Genomic DNA, 26,137 nt, shown 5'->3' with positions numbered 1-26,137 from the left:
TGGCTGTAAATCGCCGTAAGGGCAATCGCTGAGCAATATTTAGCTAGACAGGAGAGTATCTTGTCGGCTAAGTCGAGGCTCTGCGCTGCGGGTCCGGGCTTCACTTTCCACGCAGGCAGCCGTTGATTTCCAATGCTTCTCCTTGCTGTCCCTCGGCTCTCCCTGCAGACCGACTGGCTGTCACTAGCAGCCTCTGTAAGGGCTGGAACTGGTGAGCAGGGGTGCTCTCCTTCCTCAGAAGCAGATATCTGTCAATGCTACGAGCCCCCAGCGGACCAGGGAGATGTTCAAGGCCGGGAGCGTGCCTGCTGGTAATCCATAGAGCGAGAGCAGGGGCCTGTGAAGGCCTAGAGGGCAGGGCTTGTATTGCCTGCGGCTGATGGACTCAGGGCCCTGAACCAGGGGCACCAGAATGGGGGTGGGGCATGGCCCCATCACTTTTTATCTGCCTTAAGGGCGAGTGATGGGAGGAGGGGGCGGAAAGGAGCGAGCGGGGGCAGGGCCTTGGGGGAAGAGGCGGAGCAGGGGTGGGGCATCCAGGGAGAGGCAGAGCAGAGGCAGGGTCTTGGGGGGAGAGACGGAGTGAGGGTAGGGCCTCAGGGTGAGGGGTGGACTGGGCAGTAGGGCCATGGCTTGGACTCTGGTGTCCCCCCACTTCTAGGTAGCTTCTGGCACTCCTGGGCTGAACCCCAGTGGGCAGGTGGTGAAGAGGTAGCCCTGGGTACCCCCGGGAAGTGTGTGCGGCGAGGTACAAATGTACCCCAAACATGTCACCCTGTCTTCTCGTCCCTTGGTTGCCATAAAAGCCAGCCAGCTAGCAAACTCAGCAGTGGCCGCCACCACGTTTGCCCAAGCTCAGCGGCCCGGAAGCGCCAGAAGCAAGGTGGAAAATGCGGTGAATTTATACATGCCGACCACGCCGCATGGATGCTGAGATGTGCATGTTTCTCTGCTCCACCCAGATCAAGGCACCGCCCCAGCGAGTTAAACAGGCCAAGCTCTGTAAACTTCCCATTATTTTCTCTAGCCCATGGATCGTGTTTGTGGCTCCTCTCTGATTCTTTTAACGTCCGTTTTAACATGCGCGTGCCAGAAGTGGACGCAGTGTTCCAGTATCGGTCTCACCCGTACAGAGGTAAAATCACCGCGTAAGCCTTTTGAGATACAGCGTCACGCTGGGAGCTTCCATTGAGTTCCTTGCCCATCACGACCTCTTAAATCTTTCCACCCGGGATTCTTCTTAAGGGGATGGGAATTTTGGCTCCAATTTTGAGGCTAGCTCGAAGATGGGGGCAGCGTGAAAACCAAAAAGCTGGCAACCGGGATTCTCATCCGACTGGTATGGCCAGATCCCAAGTTATCTCCCATCGCGATCGGCACAGGTTGCAACTGCGTCTTGGTGACGCCTCACCATTATCACAACTGTCAACAACACCTCCCCTGTCACCTAATTGTTGCTGAGCTGTGGAGGTTTATATAACTTCTTTTGCGTAACAAAAGCTGGGCGTGGGCAGCCAGTGATTTTGCAAATGCACGAAGTTGAAAAAATAGGGACTGCATGATGTGTTATCTGTGGGATGGTAGCCCCCAGAGTCACCAATCGTGTCAGGTGCTGCACAGACCCTGATCAACATCAGGTCTTCTGTTGTGTTTGGTGCTGTCCAGACCCACCCCATCAGGGCTCCTTAGACCCAATGATCATAATTTTTCTGTAATGATCATTATAGAACGGTGTGTAACCAATGCGGTGCCATCTGTCTGAATCTGCAGGCAGCCTGAACAAATGGTTGGCTGACAGATGGAATGTAATGGGCTCAATTGAGTGTTAACTCTGAAACCTAACGATAATAATGTCACAATCAGGCATGGGTTTGAACTGACATGGGGGCATCTGCCTGAGTCTGCAGAGAGTCTGGCATGATAGCCCCAAGAAGCATGTGTCCTGCTAACCCTATATTGTGATTGTTTGTTAATTCTGAAGTCTACCGATAAATACAATTGGAACTGAGGGGAATTTTTTCAACCAAAATTGTTAAGCCAGAAAAAAAAAATGCAGGTTTGGTGACCCCCCAAAATGTTTTGTGAATTTGTGTTGGTTTTGCTAAATTTCTTTTATCAAAACAAAGTCAGAAAAAAACCCAACATTTTCTAAACAAAATGTTTTTATTTTTCATTTTGAGATTTCCTTTTGTTTTATTAGGAAAACCATTAAAAAGGTTGAAAACCATTGAAAAAGTTTGGTTTCTTTTGGTTCAAAAAGACTGTTTAATTTAATTTAATTTAAAGAAACATCAGCAGTGTTTCAAAGTGGTTGCAAGATTTGGGTTTTTTGCTTCAAAACAATGTGGCATTTCGAGAGTTCCTTCAATTGAAATGTAAAAAAATTAAAAATGTTTCAAAGCAGTTGAAACTTTTCGATTTTTTTCGGTTTGCAGTGACTTCTGTGTTCAAGCTTCCTTGTAATTTAACTTAAAAAACCCCCAAAATGTTTAAAAAACAGTTGAAATGTTTCAGTTTTTTAAAACGAAACATTTCATTTGACCCAAAATGGATTTTTTTTTTGCATTTTCGAGTCACTAAAAATTTCTAAAACCTAATTTTTCAGTTCAACCCATCCCCTCCACCCCAATTTTCAAAAAATCAATTATTTGCCCACCGCTACGTGTGCCATTTCATGGCTGATTGGAACAAAAAAAGAAGGATTGTATTGTATAGGGACCTACCTGCTTTGAAATCCCAAGTGGATGGGGTTTATGCTGTGGGAGGAGCTAATTTCCCTTATTCCCCCATCCCTGGATTGTGAATAGACACGGCTTTGATTCATTTTTGCATCAAAGGCTTTTTATTAACAATAGATGCAGAAAGCTACATCACATCAGGAGCAGAATTGACCCCCGCCCCCCATACACACAATGGTGTGTATGTCTGAAATGGGGGAGGGGGGGTAATTCCTTACCCCTAGACTGACCACAACCCCTCCCTTTGTGACTTCTCACAGCATCCCCCTGGGAGGTAGGAAAGTTTTACAAGCTCCGTTTGACAGATGGGTGGGGGGGAACTGAGGGAAGCCAATTGACTGGCCCAAGGTCACACTGTAAACTGGTACCGGAGCTGGGAGCAGAATGTACCCCCCCCCCCACCATTAGACCCACTCCCCTTGCTGAGCTGGGAATAGAACCCAGGAGTCCTGACTCCAGTCCTACCACCTCTAATCACTACTCCCCTCTAAAAGGCAGACATAGAACCCAGGAGTCCTGGCTCCCAGGCCCCCTGCTCTAACCTACTAGGCCCCACTGTCCTCCCAAAGCTGGGAACAGAACATAGGGGTCCTGGTTCCCAGCCCTCCCCTCCCAGGGCTAGGATAGAACCCAGGAGTCCTGGCTCCCAGGCCGCCTTCCACTAAGTACTGGGTCCCACTGCCTTTCCAGAGCTGGAAAATGAACCCAGGCGTCCTGGCTTCAGACTCTGTGCTGTAACCCCTAGACACTGTGGTCCTGCCCCCCACTTCTGTGAACGTTAAATGACAACAAAAGCAGAAACTATATTGCAAGTTAAAGTCAGAGAGTATTTTAACTAGAGAAAAGATCCAAAAATTCAGTGATCCCCTTAAATCTGCCCTGGTGGAATTTAATAGTTTGATGTAAAGGAAGTTCCTTCCAATTAAAGCTGTTCCGGATCTGGAAATCTTTAACCCTAAATCCTTTCCGGTTCAGAAGGAATCCCCCCAACAGTTTAAGTTTCCAGAAAACAACATTTTGAATGTGATTTTTTTTAAATTTCAGTTTATTTTCTTGCTCTTTTCATATTATGTTTTTCTTTTCTATAATGTATCATAAAAATAAATTTCAAACTGAAAAGTCTTTTCAAAATTTTAAAAAAATGGAACGTATTGTTCTGATCCAAAGATTTTTGTTTTGATTTCCACTTTTTGAAATGAAAAGTCAGAACTTTTCAATCTGATCAAAATGTTCCATTCTGATGTCAACTTTTCTTTTCATTTCTTTATTTTAAAATAAAATACAAGATCAAGAGAAACAGTGTGTATGTGTATGTGGTATAGTATCTTATATTCTCTCCTATGTAGACTATAAAGCATGATAATTTTTTTTAAAAAGTATCATAAAGTTTCATTTCAATTTCAACTTCACTTTTCTTGTCATTTTTTCATCCTGTATTTTATTTTGTATTATTTCATATATATATAGAGAGAGAGAGTTTCTATTCTAGTCTACTCAATTTATAATAGAATATAAAGTAAAATACATTTCAAAAGGAAGAATTGCAATATTTAATTTCAATTTCAACTTTGCTTTTCTTGATCTTGCATATTATTTTGTATTTCATTTTATATTTTTTATTTTATTTTATAGTCCACTATATTATTAATATATTTAATTTCTTGACCTTACGTTTTATTTTGTAGTTCATTTTTATATTTTGAATTTTATTTTATAGACGACTATATTCATATATTTCAAATCACTTTGAAATTAAAATTGGAATATTTTAACCTGATCAAAATGTTTCAAATGTGGTTTGACTTTTCATTTCTTGATCTTGTATTTTATTTTATGTTAGAGTCTATTCAATTCCATGATTATTTATAATAGAATAGAAGATCAAATCAATTTCAAAATAAAAAGTCCTTTCAAAATGAAAAATCAGAACATTTCGTCTTTTCTTGTCTTTTCATCTCTTGATTTTCTACTGTATTTTACTGTATATTATTTCCACTTTTATATTTTTAAATTTTATTTTCTAGCCTATTCTTTATAACAGAATAGAAAATCAAATCCATTTCAAAGTGAAATACAATTTTTGAAATGAAAAATTGAGATGCTTAGCCTTTTTATTTTGAAATGAAATTTCCTTGAAATTGACCTGTCCTCATGGAATATTTAGATATCAATGAATCGGCATTTCCCAACCGAAAAATATTCCATCAGAAATTTTTCCATCTAATTGGAGCGGATCTCATTTCTCACCCACCTCAACTCTCCTGTGGATTGACAAGTGTATCCAATTCTACTTTCCTAGGCCAAGTCTCGGTAGGCTGACTGGTTTTTATCTTAGCCTAGTGGCGGCAGTATGAATCAGCCACTGATTTTAAATTATCCAGGGCAGGTTTTTTCATTTATCGCTACTGATACTTTTTTTTGGGGGGTGGGGGGCGGAGGGGGGGAGGGGAATAAAAAACTACCAAAAAATACCAAAAGCCCTTCCAAAAAATAAAAAATATGGAATCTCATCTACACTGGGTTTATATTGTCAGATCTCTGTCTTGGTAGGGGAGATAGATAGATAGATAGATAGATAGATAGATAGATAGATAGATAGATAGATAGATGGGGTGTATGGGGGTAGATAGATAGATGGATGGGGTGTATGGGGATGTATGGATAGATAGATAGATAGAGGGGCATGTATAGGAATGGATGAATGGATGGATGGAGAGGTGTATGGGGATAATAGAGGGGGTGGATGAGGATGGATGGATAGATAGATACATGGGGTGCATAGGGATTGATTGATTGATTGATTGATTGATTGCTAGAGGGGGTGCATGGAGATAGATAGATAGATAGATAGATAGTGATGGGGTGGACTAGTCCCAAAGGCCCCTGCTGGAGGCCTCAGGGTCCTGCCACACCCATCCCAAGAAAGGAGCAGTGGAGAGGTCCTCCAAGTGGCCTAGAATGGTTGTGAGGAAGCAACCTATCATAGGGGCTGCTAGAACAGCTAATCAGGGACCAGGGGGGCCATGTAAAAGGAGCTGCAGAATAGAGGAGCACTAGCAGTCAGTTGCTGCTTGGAGCTGGAGAAGAAAGGTCAGCGTGCCTGGCTGGAAGAGCAGCAGGACCACAGACAGCTAAGTGGGGGCAGGGACCAGAGGAGGGAGAGACTCCTGGCTGGCTGCTAGGACTGAGCCAAAGACAGTTTGCTAGCAGGGACCAGGGGAGCAATGAAGGAGCTCCTGGCTGGCTGCTGGGTCTAAGTAAGGACTGAGCCCAGCTGGAGGCCACAGGAAGATAGTGTCTCCAGGGAGGAAGCCCTGGGGATATGACCCCATACCAGGGCCAGGAATACTTAAAGATTGAGCCCCGGGAGGGCTAGAGAGACACCACCAGAGGAGTACTGAGATATGCCCTGGAAGGGGTCTGTTCTGGTTCACATGCTGACAGTGTGTGTGACTCAGTTGGAGGGCTGACTCGTTGAAAAAAACACCTGAGAACCACCAAAGGGGGTCACCAGAACTGAAAGAACGCAGACACACCCAACCAGAGGGGGCGCTCGCGAGAGGTGGTTGCAGACCCTGTTACAGCGAGATGGATAGGTTAGATTAGATTAGATGGGGTATATGGAGATTAGGGATGAATGGCTGGAGGCGTGTGTATGGGCGTATGCAGACAGACAGAGCAGGGGGTAGAGAGGCCAACAGACAGAAAGTCAGTGACTCTGGAGACAGACAGATCAAAAAATAAGACTTGGATCAGACAGATGAGAAAGTTGGGCTGTGGATGGCTGCAGGAGGACAGGCAGACAGATGCTGAGTTTGCTCACACTGCCCCGTCCCTCCATGGGTGTCAGCGAGCAAGACGGGGGTGCATGCCCTCCCCAGGAGATCTGTGCATGGGGTGGTGCCCTCTGGGGGGCTGTACCAGCAGAACAGGTGGCACCGGCAGATCCCACCCCCACTTCCAGCCTGGGGCCAGGAGGGGAGACGGCCCAGCCGCCCCTCCCACCCGGTAGCCCTTTCTAGACCTCCATGAGGAGAAGCCCGATGAGCAGCGGCAGCCAGGTGGTCATGCTGGTCCTCCCGGCCCAGCCAGCCCCGGTGTTCCCGAACACGTTCCTCCCCTTCTCCTCTGGCACAAACTCGATGTCAGGGATGTGGTTGTGGATCCAGGCCTCATAGGAGGTGAGGCGGATGTAGACCCCGGGGCGGTTCTTGATGGCACAGCCTTCGCCCCAGCTGATGATCCCGGCCAGCAGCCACTCCTTGGAGGCCTTGCAGACCAGCGGGCCACCGGAGTCCCCCTGTGCGGCGGAGGTAGAGACAGGGCGTCGGAAGGGGTGTGAGAGCGGTGCTGGGAATCGGGGCCTTGTGTGCGTGTGAGCAGCGCTGCCTCGTGCTGGAGGGAATCAGGCTAATTGGAACACCCGGCTAGATGGGCTGGTCCAGGGTAGCAGAGAAGGGGCGGGATACCGGGCTAGATGGGCCCATGGATCTGAGCTGGGACAGCAGGGAGGGGGCAGGATACAGGGCTAGATGGGCCCATGGCCTGACCCAGGGAGGGTGTCAGGACTCCACCTTCCCTGGCTGGGGGGTGCTCACCTTGCATGTATCCTTCATGCCCTCAGCATACCCGGCACACATCATGTCATTCTGGATGGCCTTGGGTGGGAACTTCTCCCCTAGCGCCATGTTGTAGAGATACCTGCAGGTCTTCTGGTCTATAATGGGCACCTGAAGCTTCTGGAGGGTCTGCGGAGCTGGCAGGTCCTCTGGGAAGGAGAGCCAGAGAAAACGGTGAGGGGCCCAGATGGCTTTGAAGCAGAGCCATCGATTCCAAAGGGAGTGGAGGATGGGGGGAGATCAGAGAATTTCCCCTCTCGTCCAGAGCAATTGTCCATGTTCCCCATGGGAACATTTGTGTACCTGTGATGGGCCTTGTTCAGTCGAGGGGAATCTCTCTGTACTCAACGGTGGACATTCATCATTTGAATTGCTGTTTAACAGGTTTAAGTTTTCATCACCCAAGATTTGTTTAACCTTTTTTTGGTGGGGAGGGAGGTCGATTTCAAATGATCAGGCTCTGTTTTGGGAGGTTTGGTTTTCATTGGTTGTTGGGTTTCATTTATTGGCTATTGTTTCTTTGGTTGGGTTTCATGGATTAGGTTTTCAGTTTGGCTTATCAGTTGTCCTTTCTTGAGTAGTGGGTTTCATTTACCAGGTTTCTGGTTTCATTTATCTGTTTTTGTGTTTTGCTTGTCAAGTTTGCTTTACTGGGGTTTTTCATGTCTGACATTTCATTTAAGGGATTTTGTTTCTTGAGTTTTGGGTTGTTTCATGTATTATTTATTGGGTATAGTTTATTGGGTTTTATGTTGTCATGATAGGGTATTATTTGTCAGGTTTCACATTTCTGTTATCAGTTATTGTTTATTGGTTTCCATGATTGGTATTGGTTATTGGGTTTCACGTTGCATTTATTGGGTATTGTTCATTGGGTTTCATATTTCCGCTATTGGGTATTGTTTATTGGTTTCCATTATTGGGTATTATTCATCAGATTTCGTGTTGCTATTATTGGATATTGTTCATTGGGTTTTTTATTTCAATTATCGATATCATTTATTGGGTTTAATGTGACATTTATCAGGTATTATTCACTGGGTTTCGCATTTCTGTTATTGGGTATTGTTTATCAGTTTCTATTATCGGGTATTATTCATCAGGTTTCACGTTGCCATTATTGGATATTGTTTACTGGGTTTCACTTTTCCATTATCGGCATTGTTTATTGGGTTTCATGTTACATTTATTGAATCTTGTTGATCAGGTTTCATGTTTCTGTTGTCAGTAGACTTGGAAGGATTAGATTTGTATGAGTAAATGTTGGTAAACATCAGGTTTCACCGTACACATACACACAAACTGATGAAAAAATATTTCCATTGATCGTAACAGAAATTTACACATAGCCAAAGTAAGAAAAATGCTGCTTGAGAACTTATAAGAGTTTGATTTAAGGATATTTACTTTGTATATTTTGACATGTGATTTTGACAATTTGTGTTTAGCGGTTATAAAGCTTTCACTTTTTGAAATCAATGTCTACAGTCATTAAATAATTATTGTCTGATGCACCCTGTTGTCTGATGGCTCCCCATAATTTCCCACAACTGAAAATTTAAATTGATAAAAATAAAAAGATGATTAAAACTCATAATTTTGTAAAATTTACATTGATAAAAATAGGAAAAAAATGCATACAAACAAATCTGTTGAAATTATAAAAAAAAAATAATCAAATTCTACCAAGATATTTTTTATCGGGTTTTGTTTTTCCATTATTAGTTTTCATGTTTCATTTATTGGGCATTGTTTATTGGGGTTGGTGTTTTGTTTATCAGGTTTCATTTCTTGGGCTTGCATTTTCATTTCTTTGTTCATTATGTTTCATTTATTGTTGAACATGTTTCATTTATTTTATTTCATTTGTCATTTATCTTGTTACATTTGTAGTTTACTGTGGTTTGTTTATCTTATTTCATTTACTGTTTATTGTATTTCATGTGTTGTTGTTTGGTTCTCATTTATCGCATGCCACTTATCATTGGTTGGGTTTTGCTTATTGGGTTTCCTTCTATCACCTTCCACTTTTATCCTGTTTTGTTTCTTGTGCTTCATTTATTGTTGATGGTGTTTTACTGATCAGGTATGGTTTATTGGGTTTCCTTTGTCATGTTTCTTTGATCACTAATCAGGTTTTGCTTATTGGTTTTGTTTGTTGTATTCATTTGCTCATTTCTCAGGTTTGTTTATCAGTTTCATTTATCATGTGCTGTTAATCGTTTATTATGTTTTGTTAATTGTGCTCCTTTTATTGTTTATTGGGTTTTGTTTCTAAGTTGTTCATTTATTATGTTTCGTTGTTAGGTTTTCTTTATCAATTGCATTCATCGGTTTCTGTTTTGTTTCTTGGGATCCGATTTTGTTTATCGGTTCCCTGGTTTCCCCCTTTTCGAATCCCCCCACAAAGTTCTTCTTCATAGACCATTTCCCATCATGAATCATCTCGGGAAAAGAAATCCCAAATCCCGAACCCGCTAAATAACCACCCCTTCCTCTGCGTCCATCACCCAACTGCTGACTCCCACCCACTCCTTGAACCCACCGCTTTCCTAGTCTCTCTGCCCCAATGCCATGATCCCAGCTCCCAAAGACACTTACCTCCTTCCTGGATGTTGCCCCAGCCCGTCACCCAGCATTTCATGCCTGCTGGGAACTGGACAGAGGCAGCTGGGAGGCAGATGGGGAGGATATAATCGGTGAATTGGATGGGTCTCTCCAGCTCCACCAAGGCTATGTCCCCGCTGGAAGATTCCCCTGAGTATTTCGGGTGGCGGATGATGCGTCTCACACCCAAGGACAGCTTGTGAGGTTGACTGTTGGCCAACTTGTTGACTCCCAGCAGCACCATGTAGTTGGAGGTGTTCATACTCCTGAGAGCAGAGAGAGGAGTCAGAAAAGAGGGTGGGGGGGGGGCTGTGGGCTGGGATTGAGGGGCACCAGCAGCGCTGGGGGTGGGAGGAGCCCAGGACTGGGACAGCAGGGGGCTGCGGGTCGGGATCAAGGGACGTTGACACTCACCGTTGGAAGCAATGAGCTGCCGTCACCACCCACTGGTTGGAGATGAGGGATCCCCCGCACAGATGTTTGTTGTACCAGAGCAGACTCGCCTGCCAGGGCCACTCACCTTCCATCGAATCCTCACCCCCCACGTTCCGGTACTGAGCTCTGGGGCGGCCACATACTGGGGAGAAGGAGGGGGGGATGCTCAGACAGCCTGGGGGGATTGCCAAAGCCCAGAAAACAGCTAGGGACATCTGGAGGTCATCCCCTACCCGCCCCAGGCAGGTCTCGAACCAGCCACATGTTGGGCCCTGGCAGGATCTGTCCCCCACCACAGAACCAGACAGAGCCCCACTCTAATTGGCTGCCAGGAGCCAGTTGCCTGGGTAACCCCAGCTGTGTGTTACCAATGGGGAGGGAGGGACCAGAAACTCACCTCTATTGGACCGGGTCATGTGGGTGCTGGGAACTGAAAGAGATCAGAGAGAAGGTAAGAGAGATCAGACCCGTGGGCCCATCTAGCCCAGTATCCTGCCCCCTCCCTGCCAACTGGGATCAGACCATGGGCAAAATTTCTCCCCAGCCTTCCCGAGTTTGACACAAGCGTCTCCTCTCAGGCATGAAGTTTGTAGCCCAATCGATAGGTGGGTCCTAGGTCAGAGGTTCTCAAACTTTTTTTCCTGGGCCCCCCTTTGAAAATATTTCAGGTTGTGATGTTTCCCCCACCACACTCTTGGTACTGGACATAGTTTTCAGTGCAGATCCCTGCAGAGCTAAGTAACTATACCAGGCCACCCTTAGGCCACCCAGCTCTGAAGGCAAGGGAAAAGGACGAGCAAGGACCAAAAAAAGAGGGCATGTCCGGGGAAACCTGGACGTATGGAAACCCTATAACATTTTTGTGATCTTGCAAAGCCCCCCCTACAATAGCCTTGCAACCCCCTTTTGGGTCAGGACCCCCAGTTTGAGAAACACTGTCCTAGACCCTTTAAGTGTGTAGGAAATTTGTCCTTCCTCCAGATATGCCGCATTTTGGCTAGAATCCTGGGAAAACATGTGACCCCTGTTGCGTCCCGCAGCAGGGCGATCTGCGGGTTAATTGAGTTCTACATTAAGCTTTATCGCCATTGGTCAGTCCCAGCCATATTCACCTCGCTTCGCCCTTTGTTTTTCGCTACCCAGGATCTACCTCGTGCCACATGTGACATCGGCACTCATCTCCCACGGAGAGTGGCACAATAAATTAGTTTCACAGTAGCCGTTAGATCAGGGTCCCATCAAGCCAGGTGCTACACAGACCCCTCCTGACCGAGATCAGGGCCTGCATTGTGCCGGGTGCCTTCACAGACCCCAGAGATCACTGCACAGACTCCGTGACCGAGATCAGGGCTCCTCTTGTGCCAGGCACTGCCCAGACACACAGAGAGAGACAGTCCCTGCCCCAAAGAGAGAGAGAGAGACAGTCCCCACCCCAAAGACCTTCCGGTCTGAATAAAGAAGAGAGACAAAGGGCAGGAGGGGAAACTGAGGCACGGAGTGGCCTAAATCATACTGGCTCTCTGATCAGAAGCCATTGAGAGCTGAAAGAACACCCGCCTTCTTAAGGCTGGGCGTGACACAACCACTGGCTAATGTGGGTGTGAAGCAAACTCCCTAGGGTGTCCAGACAGCAAATGTAAAAAATCGGGATGGGGGAGGGGGGTAATAGGAGCCTATATAAGAAATGGACCCAAATATCAGGACTGTCCCTATAAAATCGGGACATCTGGTCACCCTAAAACTCCCCCATGGGGCGGGGTGGCCCCCGGCTGCCTCCTGCAGGGACGGTCGCACTTTCCAGCAAGTGTGACAGGAGCTGCAGACGGGATACTGGACGAGAAGGGCCCGTGGGGCTGAGCCGGGGGTGGCAGGATTCAAAGCTAGATGGATCCATTTGTTTCATCTACTACAGACCCTCGCAGGGGCCAGGTCCCGGATTTCCCAACGTGGGTCTACGTTGAACTGGAGGTTTCCTGGTCTGAACTTCCACAGGAGCGAATCTGGGAGGCCGGGGGCCCCAGGGCAGCTGCAGCTGTCTGAGGCCCGGTCTACCCACTCCCCTGCCCTCAGGCACCGAATGAGGAGGAGGGGGGAGGCAGAGTGTAAGGCCAAGGGGGTGGGGAGGGGGTTCAGGCTGGACTCTGGGACTGACGCTGTTCGGGGCCCTCGGCTTTCCCAGCCCCACAAGTGCCTTCTCCGTGCATGGAGCTGACGCCCAGGCTCCGAGGAGGAGAGGCGACGGGCATACACCCACACGCTGAGGGCAGACAGTAGTGAGTCACTGTCAGGGCTGGGGAGAGAACCCAGGAGTCCTGGCTCCCAGCCCCCTCTGCTCTGACCACTAAACCCCACTCCTCTGCCAGAGCCAGGGTGAGAACCCAGGAGTCCTGGCTCCCAGCCCCACTCTGACCCCTTAGAGCCCCCTCCCCGAGTCCTGGCTCTCACCTCTGGAGTGCGAGTCCATCTCATCGCAGCCTTTCCCGTGGGGATCCGACATGCTGGCAGCCGTCCCCATCAGCCCGGCCAGGACGAGGAGCTGCAGCGCCCCCCAGCCCATCACCCATCCCCTCTGAGCAGCTCCTCGCCTCTCCCTCATGCCACTCCTGAAGGGTACAAGCAGATCCTCTCCTGCGAGGGAGCCAACGAACAGCTGCCAGGTGCCCTCTGGGGCTCGGGGAACCTATATACCCAGATGAGCAGGGCGGGGAACAAAGCGGCCCAACTCGTTCCAGGTGAGGATCCCAAGCGTTGCTACAACCTGTGTGTGGTAGAACCCAGGAGTCCTGGCTCCTAGCACCACCCCCACCCTGCTCTAACCCACTAGCCCCGACTCCCATCCCAGAGCTGGGATAGAACCGAGGAGTCCTGGCTCCTAGCACCACCCCCACCCTGCTCTAACCCACTAGCCCCGACTCCCATCCCAGAGCTGGGATAGAACCCAGGAGTCCTGGCTCCTAGCACCACCCCCACCCTGCTCTAACCCACTAGCCCCGACTCCCATCCCAGAGCTGGGATAGAACCCAGGAGTCCTGGCTCCCAGCCCCCTCCCCGCTCTAACCCAATAGCCCCCACTCCCCTCCCAGAGCCGGGAGAGAACCCAGAGTCCTGGCTCCCAACGCCCCCCCTGCTCTAACTCACTAGCCCCCACTCCCCTCCCATAGATGAGGATAGAACCCAGGAGTCCTGGCTCCCCGCCCCTCCTCCCCAACCCACCAGCCCCCATTCTCCTCTCAGAGCTGGGATAGAACCCAGGAGACCTGGCTCCCAGCCCCCTCTGCTCTAACCCACTAGACCCCACTCCCCTCCCAGACATGGGGAGAGAACCCAGGAGTCCTGGATCCCAGCTCCCCCCCCCACTCTAACCACTTGACCCCATTCCCCTCCCAGAGCCAGGGAGAGAACCCAGGAGTCCTGGCTCTCAGCCCCCACCCCCCGGTCTAACCACTAGACCCCACTCCCCTCCCATTATGCTGGGCACCGCGCAGACCCTGCCCAAGACTGGGGCCCCTGATGGACACCCATGAATGATCAAGGCTGGGATTTTATTACAGAAATAGGGTTACTATAGTAATAGGTGACTGGGTGGTAGGGCCAGCTGACCAGCCATCTGTCTTCTATCCATCACCTATCATTGCTCCCACAAAACCCCACTATCCCCCAATTTCTAAATCCGTTGGCTCCCGTGGTGGTTGCTCTGGATTTTCACTGGGATCACGGGGATCAGAATATGGCCCTGATGGCCTTGGCCTGAGTGGGTCGCTCCCAGCATAGGCCAGAGTCTGCAATCAACAGCTGTGGAATCAGCCACCAGCTGGAGTTTGTCCCACCCGGACAGACAGTGAAAGGTTTTTCTTGGTTAAACAACCATGCCCCCTGCCCTTAAACCAGCCGGGAGACTGGGCTAGAGACAGGGGGAAAAAAAAAACCAATCTCTGCATGTATTATTTTTCACCAGATTCTGTAACTCTCTCTCTGGTGGTTTTGAAGCTAAGATCTCTGGTTCATTGCTTGTGACCTGGTTTGTAGAGCACTGAAGATAACTCACGCTAGAGATGTTTCTGGTATTATTAATGAGCTAGTATTGACCTATAATCAGGGTGATTACTATTATTTAACTCAAATGACCAAAATGCACTTGGGAGAAACACATTTTGAGTTAAACTTCAGCAGCTTGGACCTTCCTGTCTTAGGCCTGGTCTACACTAGGCGTTTATGTCGAAGTTAGCGCCGTTACATCGAATTAACCCTGCACCCGTCCACACCGCGAAGGTATTTAGTTCGACATAGAGGTCTCTTTAATTCGACTTCTGTACTCCTCCCCGACGAGGGGAGTAGCGCTAAATTCGACATGGCCATGTCGAATTACGCTAGGTGTGGATGGAAATCGACGCTAATAGCTCCGGGAGCTATCCCACAGTGCACCACTCTGTTGACGCTCTGGACAGCAGTACGAGCTCGGATGCTCTGAACTGCCACACAGGAAAAGCCCCGGGAAAATTTGAATTTGAATTCCTTTTCCTGTCTGGCCAGTTTGAATCTCATTTCCTGTCTGGACATCGTGGCGAGCTCAGCAGCACTGGCAACGATGCAGAGCTCTCCAGCAGTGATGGCCGTGCAATCTCAGAATAGAAAGAGGGCCCCAGCATGGACTGATCGGGAAGTCTTGGATCTCATCGCTGTGTGGGGCGATGAGTCCGTGCTTTCCGAGCTGCAATCCAAAAGACGGAATGCAAAGATCTACGAGAAGATCTCTAAAGACATGGCAGAGAGAGGATACAGCCGGGATGTAACGCAGTGCCGCGTGAAAATCAAGGAGCTGAGACAAGGCTACCAGAAGACCAAAGAGGCAAACGGACGCTCCGGATCCCATCCCCAGACATCCCGTTTCTACGAGGCACTGCATTCCATCCTCGGTGCGGCCGCCACCACTACCCCACCAGTGACCGTGGACTCTGAGGATGGGATAGTGTCCACGGCTGGATCCTCGGACATGTTAGCGGACGGGGAAGATGAGGAAGGAGATGAGGAGGACGAGGCAGTCGACAGCGCTCACAACGCTGATTTCCCCGACAGCCAGGATCTCTTCATCACCCTTACAGAGATCCCCTACCAACCCTCCCCAGCCGTTACCCCGGACACAGAATCTGGGGAAGGATCAGCCAGTAAGTGTTGTAAAAATCTAAACATTTATTTGTAACAGAACAGGAATATTAACAATTTAAAAAATGGGTTTCTCATGATTAGTTTGATTAGCTTAACGGTTCAGTCATGGGCAGTGCAACTATTGAAAAAAAATCTAGCAATGTCCGGTTTTGCATGATTGTCCTGCCCAAGCCGCTCTACTGGTTAGTCACTGCTACAGCAGCTACAGTAAAATGCGGTCTATATGTCCGGGGATGGAGCAGAAATCCTCCTGTGACATCTCGAGGAAGCTCTCCTGGAGGTAATTGGAAATCCGCTGCATTAGGTTCTTGGGGAGAGCGGCCTTATTGGGTCCTCCGTAGTAGGACACGTTGCCACGCCACGAGACTATCAAGTACTCTGGAATCATTGCTCTGCACAGCATGGCGGCATACGGCCCTGGTCTTTGCAGGCTTTCCCGGAGCATTCTCTCTTTCTCGCTGTCAGAGATCCTCATGAGGGTGATGTCGCTCATGATGACCTGCTTTGAATGAGGTAGGGGAATGTTAGTGTTGGGACTGCTTTGCCGTTCCTTTACAGAACTGTAACCGCTGGTTTGCAGCCACGCGGTGGAGGCGGGAGAGGGGCAGCCGAAAGGGATCGTTCCCGGGGACAGCCGCGAGGGTGTGGGACAGGAGCAGACTTCCTGCTTGCCGAATTGCTGGCAGCAGGGACCGACATTGATTTCAATGTGAAATGAGGCCATTGCTAATATTAAAGTTTTAAGCTGCCACAAGTCTACGGCTTACCATGTCTGCCTGCAACAGAAATTCCGTTCTCCTGAGAGGCTTCTCAAATGTGCTGTAGAAGACCCCAGGCACTGAATGCGAAGGCCGAGAATTCGACCTTGTGCTGAGTGCGCATGTGATAGGTGCTGTGCATGGTCTTGTTAACAGAGAAAGACTATGTTCTTTGTTCACAACTACATTTATCTTTCTGAGGAATTCACTCCCTTTTTCCCATTCCCACAGCCCCATCTGCGACTGTCTCACAACCTAGCCTGTCATCACACTCCCAGAGGCTAGCGCGGATTAGGCATAAGAAGAAGAGGACACGGGAGGACATGTTCTCGGAGCTTATAGCCTGCTCCAGAGCCCAGGCAGCACAGCAGACCCAGTGGCGGGAGAACTTGACCCGAATGCACCAAGCCAACATGGATCGGGAGGAGAGGTGGCGTCAGGAAGACCAGCAGGCGACTCAAACCCTGCTTGGACTAATGAGGGAGCAAACGGACACGCTCCGGCGCCTTGTGGATGTTCTGCAGGAACGGAGGCAGGAGGACAGAGCCCCGCTGCAGTCCATCTCTAACCGCCCTCCCCCGCCACCAAGTCCCATACTCCCCTCACCCAAAGTGCACAGAAGGAGAGGCGGCAGAGTCCCTGCTAACTCTCACTCCACCCCTGCAGAGAGCTCGAGCAGCAGAAAGCTCTCATTCCCCAAAATTTGACAAGTTCTTTCCTTCCCGCCTGACACAAGCCCCCGTCCAAGTTTCACTTTCCCAGTTCCATGTTTGGTTGATAATAAAAAATACGTTTCTGTTAACTACTGTTTCCATCATGTTCTTTTGGAGGAGGGGGGGATAGGGGGTTGGTAATTCGACAGGACAGTCACCTTTGGCAGGGTATATAGTCGGGGGCAGGCACAGCAGCAGGGCACATACATAGTGCAGTGATGCAGTGACTAGTTACCCTGGTTAGTCTGGGAGGTTGTTTTCATGTTATGTGGTGGGGGCTGGGTTGCTCTGTGACTTTGTGGCAGGGGAGGGCAGTTACAGATCTTAAGCGGCGGTCCTTAGGCAGGATCACAGAGCCACACAGCAGGGGATCTGTAACCGTCCTCCCCCTGCCACAAAGTCACATAGACCCCCCCATACACACAGTCCCTATCAGGAGGGGTGACAGGCTCCGTTGAAACAACCATCCCACCGCAGCGGAGCCTGTCAATCCTTGAGTTTAGAAGCTGCATTCGCGCCACTACAGTACACCCGCTCCGCACCACAGTCTGCGTCCCAGTTTTAAAAAATTCCCGCGAATACAGTATTAAAGAAAACGGTGTGCTTTAACAAAGTAGAACTATTTTTATTTTGAAACGTGTGTTGGAAGTGGGGTGAAGGGGGTATGTAACTGGATAGGATAGTCAACATTAACTGGGCAAAGAAATGGGGGCAGGTTTAGCTTCTCAATACACAAACTTTAAAGTCACAGGTTACCCTGCTCACTCAGGAACTTTGCTTTCAAAGCCTCCCGGATGCACAGCGCTTCCCGCTGGTCTCTTCTAATCGCCCGGCTGTCTGGCTGTGAGTAATCAGCAGCCAGGCTATTTTCCTCAACCTCCCACCCCGCCATAAAGGTCTCCCCCTTGCTCTCACAGAGATTGTGGAGCACACAGCAAGCTGCAATAACAATGGGGATATTGGTTTCGCTGAGATCACAGCGAGTCAGTAAGCTTCTCCATCTCCCCTTGAGACGGCCAAAAGCACACTCCACCACCATTCTGCACTTGCTCAGCCGGTAGTTGAAGAGTTCTTTTTCAGTGTCCAGGGCGCCAGTATAGGGCTTCATGAGCCAGGGCATTAGCGGGTAGGCTGGGTCCCCGAGGATGACTATAGGCATCTCCACATCCCCAAGAGTTATTTTGTGGTCCGGGAAGTAAATACCTTGCTGCAGCCGTCTAAACAGACCAGAGTTCCTGAAAACACGAGCGTCATGAACCTTGCCCGGCCATCCCACGTAGATGTTGGTAAAACGTCCCCTGTGGTCCACCAGTGCTTGCAGCACCATGGAAAAGTAGCCCTTTCTGTTAATGTACTGGCTGGCCTGGTGTTCCGGTGCCAGGATAGGGATGTGAGTTCCATCTATGGCCCCACCGCAGTTTGGGAATCCCATCGCTGCGAAGCCATCTATGATCGCCTCCACGTTTCCCAGGGTGACTACCTTTGGCAGCAGTACATCAACGATTGCCTTGGCTACTTGCATCACAACAACCCCCACGGTAGATTTGCCCACCCCAAACTGGTTCGCGACTGACCGGTAGCTGTCTGGCGTTGCAAGCTTCCACAGGGCTATGGCCACTCGCTTCTGGACAGTCAGGGCTGCTCGCATCCGGGTGTCATTGCGCTTCAGGGCAGGGGACAGCAACTCACAAAGTTCCAGGAAAGTTCCCTTCCGCATGCGAAAGTTTCGCAGCCACTGGGATTCATCCCAGACCTGCAGCACTATGCGGTCCCACCACTCAGTGCTTGTTTCCCGTGCCCAGAATCTCCTTTCGACGGCATCAACATGACCCATTGCCACCGTGATGTTCTCGGCGCTGGGTCCCCTGCTTTCTGAGAGGTCTGTGCTACTCTCAGACTTCAGGCCATCACCGCGTTGACGTAGCCTCCTCGCCTGACTTTTCTGCATCTGCCTCAGGGAAAGGTGTATGATAAGTTGCGAGGCGTTGAGAGCGGCCACAACTGCAGTGATGGTTGCAGCAGGCTCCATGCTCGCAGTGCTGTGGCGTCCGCGCTGTCACTGACTAGAAAAGTGCGCGAACTGATTTCCCGCCGGCGCTTTCAGGGAGGGAGGGCGGGAGTGATGGACGGATGACGACAGTTACCCAAAAGCACCCTGGACACATTTTTTTTACCCAGAAGGCATTTGCGGCTCCACCCAGAATTCCAATGGGCAGCGGGGACTCCGGGAACTGTGGGATAGCTGACCACAGTGCACCACTTCCAATGTCGACGCTTTCCCCGTTAGTGTGGACTCACAAAGTCGAATTACTGTCCTTAGTGTGGACACACACGTTCGACTTTGCAATATCGATTCCAAAAATTCGATTTAAGTAAAATCGAACTACTCTCGTAGTGTAGACAAGGCCTTACTCTCTGTATTGTGGTATCACCTCCAATGCCTGGAGATGGATTGTTACCCATGGGGCTAGGCCCTGGACAAAACCCTTTCATTCTGAAACGTCTCTTGCTCTTCTGAGGGGACCTCCAGCTGCCACGGGAGCAGAGCAGAGTGGATTGGAAATGGTATGGTCCCATTTGATCTTCAAGGCTCAGTTTTCCCACTGCTCCGACAGTGCCGAGACTGGTCCTAGCTCTTGTTGTTTACTCCACCCACACTTCCACCCATGCCAGGCATGCCACTCTGGCAGTTAGCCCAGTTCCTCCTCCCGCCCACGCTGGTCTGCGTGCCTGCTTCTCCGAGATGCCCTGGATGTCTGAGGAGGGTAACTCAAGCCTCCCCAGGTGAGTTCTGGGTCAGTGACAATGGCTGCTGGTGACCCACCGCCTCCCATCTGCCTGCCAATCTCCTAACCTAATCTAATTTAATCTGTCCGCCCTAATCTCTGTGCCCATCACTCTGATTACCTGACCTTTCTCTCCTAAATCTGATATTTATAGACTCATAGACTTTAAGGTCAGAAGGGACCATTATGATCATCTAGTCTGACTTCCTGCATGACGCAGGCCACAGAATCTCACCCACCCACTCCTGTAACAAACGCTTGACCTTTGTCTGAGTTATTGAAGTCCTCAAATCGTGGTTTAAAGACCTCAAGGTGCAGAGACTCCTCCAGCAAGTGACCTGTGCCCCACGCTGCAGAGAAAGGCGAAAAACCTCCAGGGCCTCTGCCAATCTGCCCTGGAGGAAAATTCCTTCCCGACCCCAAATATGGCGATCAGTTAAACCCTGAGCATGTGGGCAAGACTCACCAGCCAGCACCCAGGAAAGAATTCTCTGTAGTAACTCAGATCCCACCCCATCAAACATCCCATCACAGACCATTGGGCATATTTACCACTAATAGTCGAAGACCAATTAATTGCCAAAATGAGGCTATCCCATTACACCATCCCCTCCATAAATGTATCAAGCTTAGTCTTGAAGCCAGATATGTCTTTTGCCCCCACTGCTCCCCTTGGCAGACTGTTCCAGAACTTCACTCCTCTAAGGGTTAGAAACCTTCATTTAATTTCAAGTCTAATTTCCTTACCTTGTCCCTCCTAATATGAACTTTCTACTCCAAAACGTCTCTGCTAATCTCATCTAATCTAATAATACTCCCTGGATACCTAATCTATACTAATTTGAGCCTCTCCTAATCTAATCTAATCTAATCTAACCTGATGCCCTGATAACATAATCTCTTCTAATTTGAGCCTTTCCCAATCTAATCTAATCAAACCTAATCTGATCTAATCTAATCTGATTGTCTGAAAATCTAATCAAATATGATGCTTTCTTAATGTATTCTAATCTGAGTTTAAAAAAATCTGATGTAAACCTCTGAAAATCATATCTAACCGAGCTGGAACTCATCTGCCTATTTACTAATGTAATATCTATCTATCCAACTATCACAGTGCTTCATTCACCTAGCTCCTGTCCTGTTGGATTTCTGATCCAAACTGTCCATCAATTTCTCTTCTGATTGAGTTTAATCTAATTTCTAACTAAAATTATCTTCCACTTGCTACATCTTTCTTAAACTAAACTGTCCTCGATTCTGTCTTTCCTGATCTAATCTGCATTCTATCATTTCTACCTCTATGATTTAATTTTATCTATTCTGAACGACCCCAATTTAATCTTATCTCCTCTAATCTAAAATATTCATATTCTAATCCAATCCAATTTAATCTGTTACTCCATAAACTAAAATAACCTAATTATCTCTGTTGATACTAACATCTGGGCACCTCATAAATTAATCTAACCGCTCTATTAATTTAGGGCCTGTTTTTAAAAGTAATTATTGTCATCGCCTTGATTTGGACTTTAGATCCACTGACTACAGTGATTTATTCTCAGTTCGGCGAGGGGAGTGGGGCCTAGTGGTTAGAGCAGGGGGTGCTGGGAGCCAGGACTCCTGGGTTCTGTCCCTGGCTCTGGGAGGGAGTGGGGTCTAGTGGGCTAGAGCAGTGGGGCTGGGAGCCAGGACTCCTGGGTTCTGTCCCTGGCTCTGGGAGGGAGTGAGGTCTAGTGGGCTAGAGCAGTGGGGCTGGAAGCTAGGACTCCTGGGTTCTTTTCCTGGCTCTGGGAGGGGGTCTAGTGGGCTAGAGCAGTGGGGCTGGGAGCCAGGACTCCTGGGTTCTCTCCCCAGCCGGGGCAGGGATAGAAGTCTAATAGTTAATACAGATAGGTCTGGGAGACTAGGCTCCTGCCTTCCAATCCACACCCTACCATTCACTCACCACGTGCCCCTGGCAAGGCAGCCTTCTCTCAGTGCTTAATTTACCCATCTGTCCCATCCTCCGCTCCTGGGGTGTGGTTGTGGCTGGCTGAGCGCCCATCTCTGCAACACCTTTCGGGGGTTAGCGACACACTTCAATCAAAAATGTCACGCTTCCAGGTCAGCTTGGTCCAACCCTCTTAGGAATTGTTGGAGAAGCGCCTGGATCCCATGGCTTTGAATGTCATGATCTCAACGGAGCGTAGCATTTCCAAGCACATGGACAGGTTCTATTTCCGAGCCTGGGAGTCAGGAAAAGCCCTGGCTCAGAGAGAGGGGTCTAGTCGAGCCCGGTGGTGGGACTGGGGTCCCATGGCTCCTGGTGCAGTAATAGCGGGAGCTGGGAAAGTGTACTTTGTTGCGGGCAGGATTGGGTGGGCAAAACCCCCCAGACGGCGGGAATTCATGGGCAATCTCTCGTCAGTTTGTCACAAACAGAATTTCAGCACTGCAAAGCCCGTTTTCCTTTCTTAAATAAAAGGTTTAATCCTTAAATGGAAGCGAGGGGTAGAAAGAGATTTGTCTATTTTTAGACCAGGAGTGGAAGTATTTTTTTTTTACATGGTTTAAGCAAGAGTAGTTTTATTCTTTTAGTGGTAAACAATGTGGCTGAATTCTGTTTATATCTGTAATATATGAACCGACTTTTTTTGTTGGTAGCGTGGGGGAATCTGTCCCTCGTGCGGGATTTGCTGGCTCTCAGGTTGGTGCGAGTGGGAGTGAAATTAAAACAATACGCTTGTGCAGGGCTCTAGGATCTAGTGGGGGGCTGGGAGCCAGGACTCCTGGGTTCTCTCCCTGGCTCTGGGAGGGGAGTGGGGTCTAGTGGTTAGAGCAGGGGGGCTGCGGGCCAGGACTCCTGGGTTCTCTCCCCAGCTCTGGGAGGGGAGTGGGGTCTAGTGGTTAGAGCAGGGGGGGGGCTGGGAGCCAAGAATGCAAACTTTACTGATTTAATGGTGAAATGTGGCAGCTGACTAGAATCCAAGCGTCCTGCCTTCCAGCTTCCCCTCCCCGCCCGGTAACCTCATTAGCGCCTCAGCCAAAGAGAAACAGACACAATTTGTCTCTACGATGCTTCCACTTATTTTCTGTTGCTGATTGTTTTATTACTGAGGTTTTATGGATGTGCCCAGGGCAGGCTCGCAGGTTTAGACAAACACACGTATAACTCCGTAAATGCATTTTGATAGCCCTAATTGTGTGGGACAGAAGCCATTTAAGGTTAGGGTGTGAACCCAGGAGTCCTAGCTGGAATTCAGATTGGAATGCAGAGGCAGCTGCATCTCAGCGCCAGGGGAGCCCTCCCCATGCGGTGTTATGTGCAGCTGTTCCCCAGCTGCTCCTCCCCAGAGGCGGCTGCATCTCAGCGCCAGATAAATTCGAGGGAGCCCATCCTGTTCAGCTCACCGGTAGCCACTTGTTCCCATCGCTGTGCCTTAGCTGCCCCCTTGTGGCTCAGGACCCGCACTGCAATGCTTGGGAATAGCTCCGGCACTGGGGAACAGAGCGAATTAACCTTGGTACCCAGTTCCTGGACCCAAGCGCTAAGCCACCAGATCTCCCTTCCTCTCTTGGCCAGGGATGGAACCCAGGAGTCCTGGCTCCCAGCCCCCCCGCTCTAATCAATAGACCCCACTCCCCACCCAGAGCTGGGGACAGAACCCAGGAGTCCTGGCTCCCAGCCCCCTCTGCTCTAACCCACCAGACCCCCCTCCCCTCCCAGAGCTGGGGATAGAACCCAGGAGTCCTGGCTCCCAGCCCCCCCGCTCTAATCACTAGACCCCCACTCCCCTCCCAGAGCTGGGGATAGTCCCATCTCCCTTTCACACCCTGGAGCTGACACCTCAGCAGTCCCGTCAGTCAGAGGGTCTGTGCAGTGCCCATGGCAGTGGTCTCCAGGCAGTCCTATAATGAACGCGAGTGTGATCTCTCACACTAATCCCCATGGGAATTTCAAAGCTCTGTTTGCTGAGTCAGCCAGGGCTGCATGGCTTGGAGGGGTGAGTCACCGGGGAAGAAATGGGGCTGTCCATTTTGATACACCTCATGTTTCATTGTTGTTATTAGTGATTATTGCTTTTCTTTCTGGCTGACACACATCACCTCTTACCCTGAACCCAATACCAAGTCTATTGGAGTAAGATGAAAATAGACTGGCTGATGTCAAGCTCCGGTAGCCAGTGGTTAGAATTGGGAGCCAGGACTCCTGGGTTCTCTCCCCAGCTCTGGGAAGGGAGTGGGGTCTAGTGGTTAGAGCGGGGGGGCTGGGAGCCAGGATGCCTGGGTTCTCTCCCCAGCTCTGGGAGGTGGGGTCTAGTGGTTAGAGCAGGGGGGCTGGGAGCCAGGACGCCTGGGTTCTCTCCCCAGCTCTGGGAAGGGAGTGGGGTCTAGTGGTTAGAGCGGGGGGGCTGGGAGCCAGGATGCCTGGGTTCTCTCCCCAGCTCTGGGAGGTGGGGTCTAGTGGTTAGAGCAGGGGGGCTGGGAGCCAGGACGCCTGGGTTCTCTCCCCAGCTCTGGGAAGGGAGTGGGGTCTAGTGGTTAGAGCAGGGGGGGCTGGGAGCCAGGACTCCTGGGTTCTCTCCCCAGCTCTGGCAGGGGAGTGGATTCTAGTGGGTTAGAGCGAGCAGGGGCTGGGAGCCAGGACTCCTGGGTTCTATTGAAGGCCAGCAGGGGGCAGTGCTGCTCACACTGCTTTAAACCTGTTCACATTCAGCAGAGGCAAATGCTCATCTTTACATAACTCCCTGAGTCCAATCACATAAACATCGTCGCCCTTCGTGCCACAGCTCACGCCCTGCTTGCGGTCCGGCATGCGCCAGGCTGCCCGGGTTACAGCGCCCCCCAGCAGTGTTTTCCAGGCACAGAGCCTTGGAGGCACTAAACGTCCCTGTAATTATCCCTCTGACGGTGCCCTGAGCAGGCCGGGCAAGTCAGCCCCCTGGCAGGAAGCTGCTGCAAGGCTGAGATGCTTTTGAGGTGAAATCAGGTAGGGCCTTGCAACAGGCCAGCAGGTCCACACACACCCTTCGGTAGTGTCGCTGTTTGCTTTTCTTGCATATGTATTGACCTTTATTTGTTTACTTGTTTCCAGTGGTGGTTAGCTTTGTCTTTTGGCCTTGTTTGTTTATAATGTAATAATAATTTACACACTTTAATAATGAACAATAATTTCCAGTTCGTTGTCGCGTGTTACTTTGGTACCTTGTTTTTCTTTTCCTGCATTTCTTATTTATTTGTGATAATATAGTGTTAGAACTTAAACATCGATGCGCTTCTGAGAAATTATAGCCCCTTGCTCTTTGCTGTGTGTTTGTTTTTCCTTTCATGCACTATTTCTTCTTTTATAACTTATTATTATACACCTCGACCCTGATAGAACGCTGTCCTTGGGAGCCAAAAATACATACCGCGTTATAGACTCAGAGACTTTAAGGTCAGAAGGGACCATTATGATCATCTGGTCTGACCCCCTGCAAGCTGCAGGCCACAAAACCGTCCCTACCCCTTCCCTGGACTCTGCTGTTGAAGTCCCCAAATCCTGTGTCTTAGTGACTTCAATTGGCAGAGAACCCTCCTGCTAGAGATCCCTGCCCCATGCTGCGGAGGAAGGCGAAAAACCTCCAGGGCCTCAGCCAATCTACCCTGGAGGAAAATTCCTTCCCGACCCCAAATATGGCGATCAGTAAGACCCCGAGCATGTAGGCAAGAGTCTCCAGCCTGACCCCTGTCAGCCATTATACTGTTTACCTATAGGTGAAACCGTGTTATATTGAACTTGCTTTGATCCACTGGAGTGCGCAGCCCCGCCCCCCCGGAGCGCTGCTTTACCGCGTTATATCCGAATTGGTGTTATATCGGGTGGCGTTATGTCAAGGTAGCAGTGTATCTTCAATCTATATCTACTCTACTCAAATCGTAATTTAAAATTTCTCCATGAGTGGTTTTCATTTTTCATGGGTTTCCTACCCTGCATCTCGTTTCTTTGCTATTTCTCTGTTGCAATTCATGTGTGATCTATTGTCTCTTCCTTCTCTTCGTAATAAAGAAGAGGAACTAGATAATACGTTAATTGTGGCAAATAAATAATGCTTGGTAAGAAACACATGAAAAATAATGTATTTATTGTTAGCGGTTCATTACCTGTTTTATTAATTGCCTTTGATTTGGTTGTTGCCAGTGACATAGTTTGCATCATTTGTAGCCCGGTTGGGGGTGTCTTCCATCTTTGCTGACCTCCTGCTGTTGTCCTGGCCTTTTCCCAAACAATGGCTGGAGCTCTCATAAACATCCGCACACCTGCCGCAATCTCCGCCTCCAAATCCCTCTGCAAAA

General features: G+C 49.3%; 2 protein-coding genes across 2 annotated transcripts; one reads left to right on the top strand and one right to left on the bottom strand.

Annotated features, from left to right (window-relative positions):
* Positions 1–6,756: 6,756 nt before the first annotated feature.
* On the bottom strand, positions 6,757–12,956 carry LOC128835535 (serine protease 27-like). Its single transcript, XM_054025067.1, has 7 exons — positions 12,845–12,956; positions 12,552–12,656; positions 10,797–10,829; positions 10,379–10,541; positions 9,959–10,230; positions 7,337–7,506; positions 6,757–7,038 (listed from the first exon to the last, which is right to left on the bottom strand). The coding sequence occupies exons 1-7, from the start codon at positions 12,954–12,956 to the stop codon at positions 6,757–6,759; spliced, it is 1,137 nt and encodes a 378-aa protein (XP_053881042.1).
* A 2,347-nt stretch (positions 12,957–15,303) lies between these two features.
* Positions 15,304–17,122, top strand: LOC128836235 (uncharacterized). The gene is made up of 2 exons (XM_054026303.1): positions 15,304–15,561; positions 16,552–17,122. Exons 1-2 carry the CDS (start codon positions 15,390–15,392, stop codon positions 17,025–17,027), a joined length of 648 nt encoding a protein of 215 aa, XP_053882278.1. The 5' UTR covers positions 15,304–15,389; the 3' UTR covers positions 17,028–17,122.
* Positions 17,123–26,137: the final 9,015 nt, after the last annotated feature.

Source organism: Malaclemys terrapin, chromosome 4, assembly GCF_027887155.1.
Source record: "Malaclemys terrapin pileata isolate rMalTer1 chromosome 4, rMalTer1.hap1, whole genome shotgun sequence".
NCBI classification, from domain to species: Eukaryota; Metazoa; Chordata; order Testudines; family Emydidae; genus Malaclemys; species Malaclemys terrapin.
Note: the sequence above shows the minus strand (reverse complement) of the source record. Positions and strands in the feature narration are given on the sequence as shown.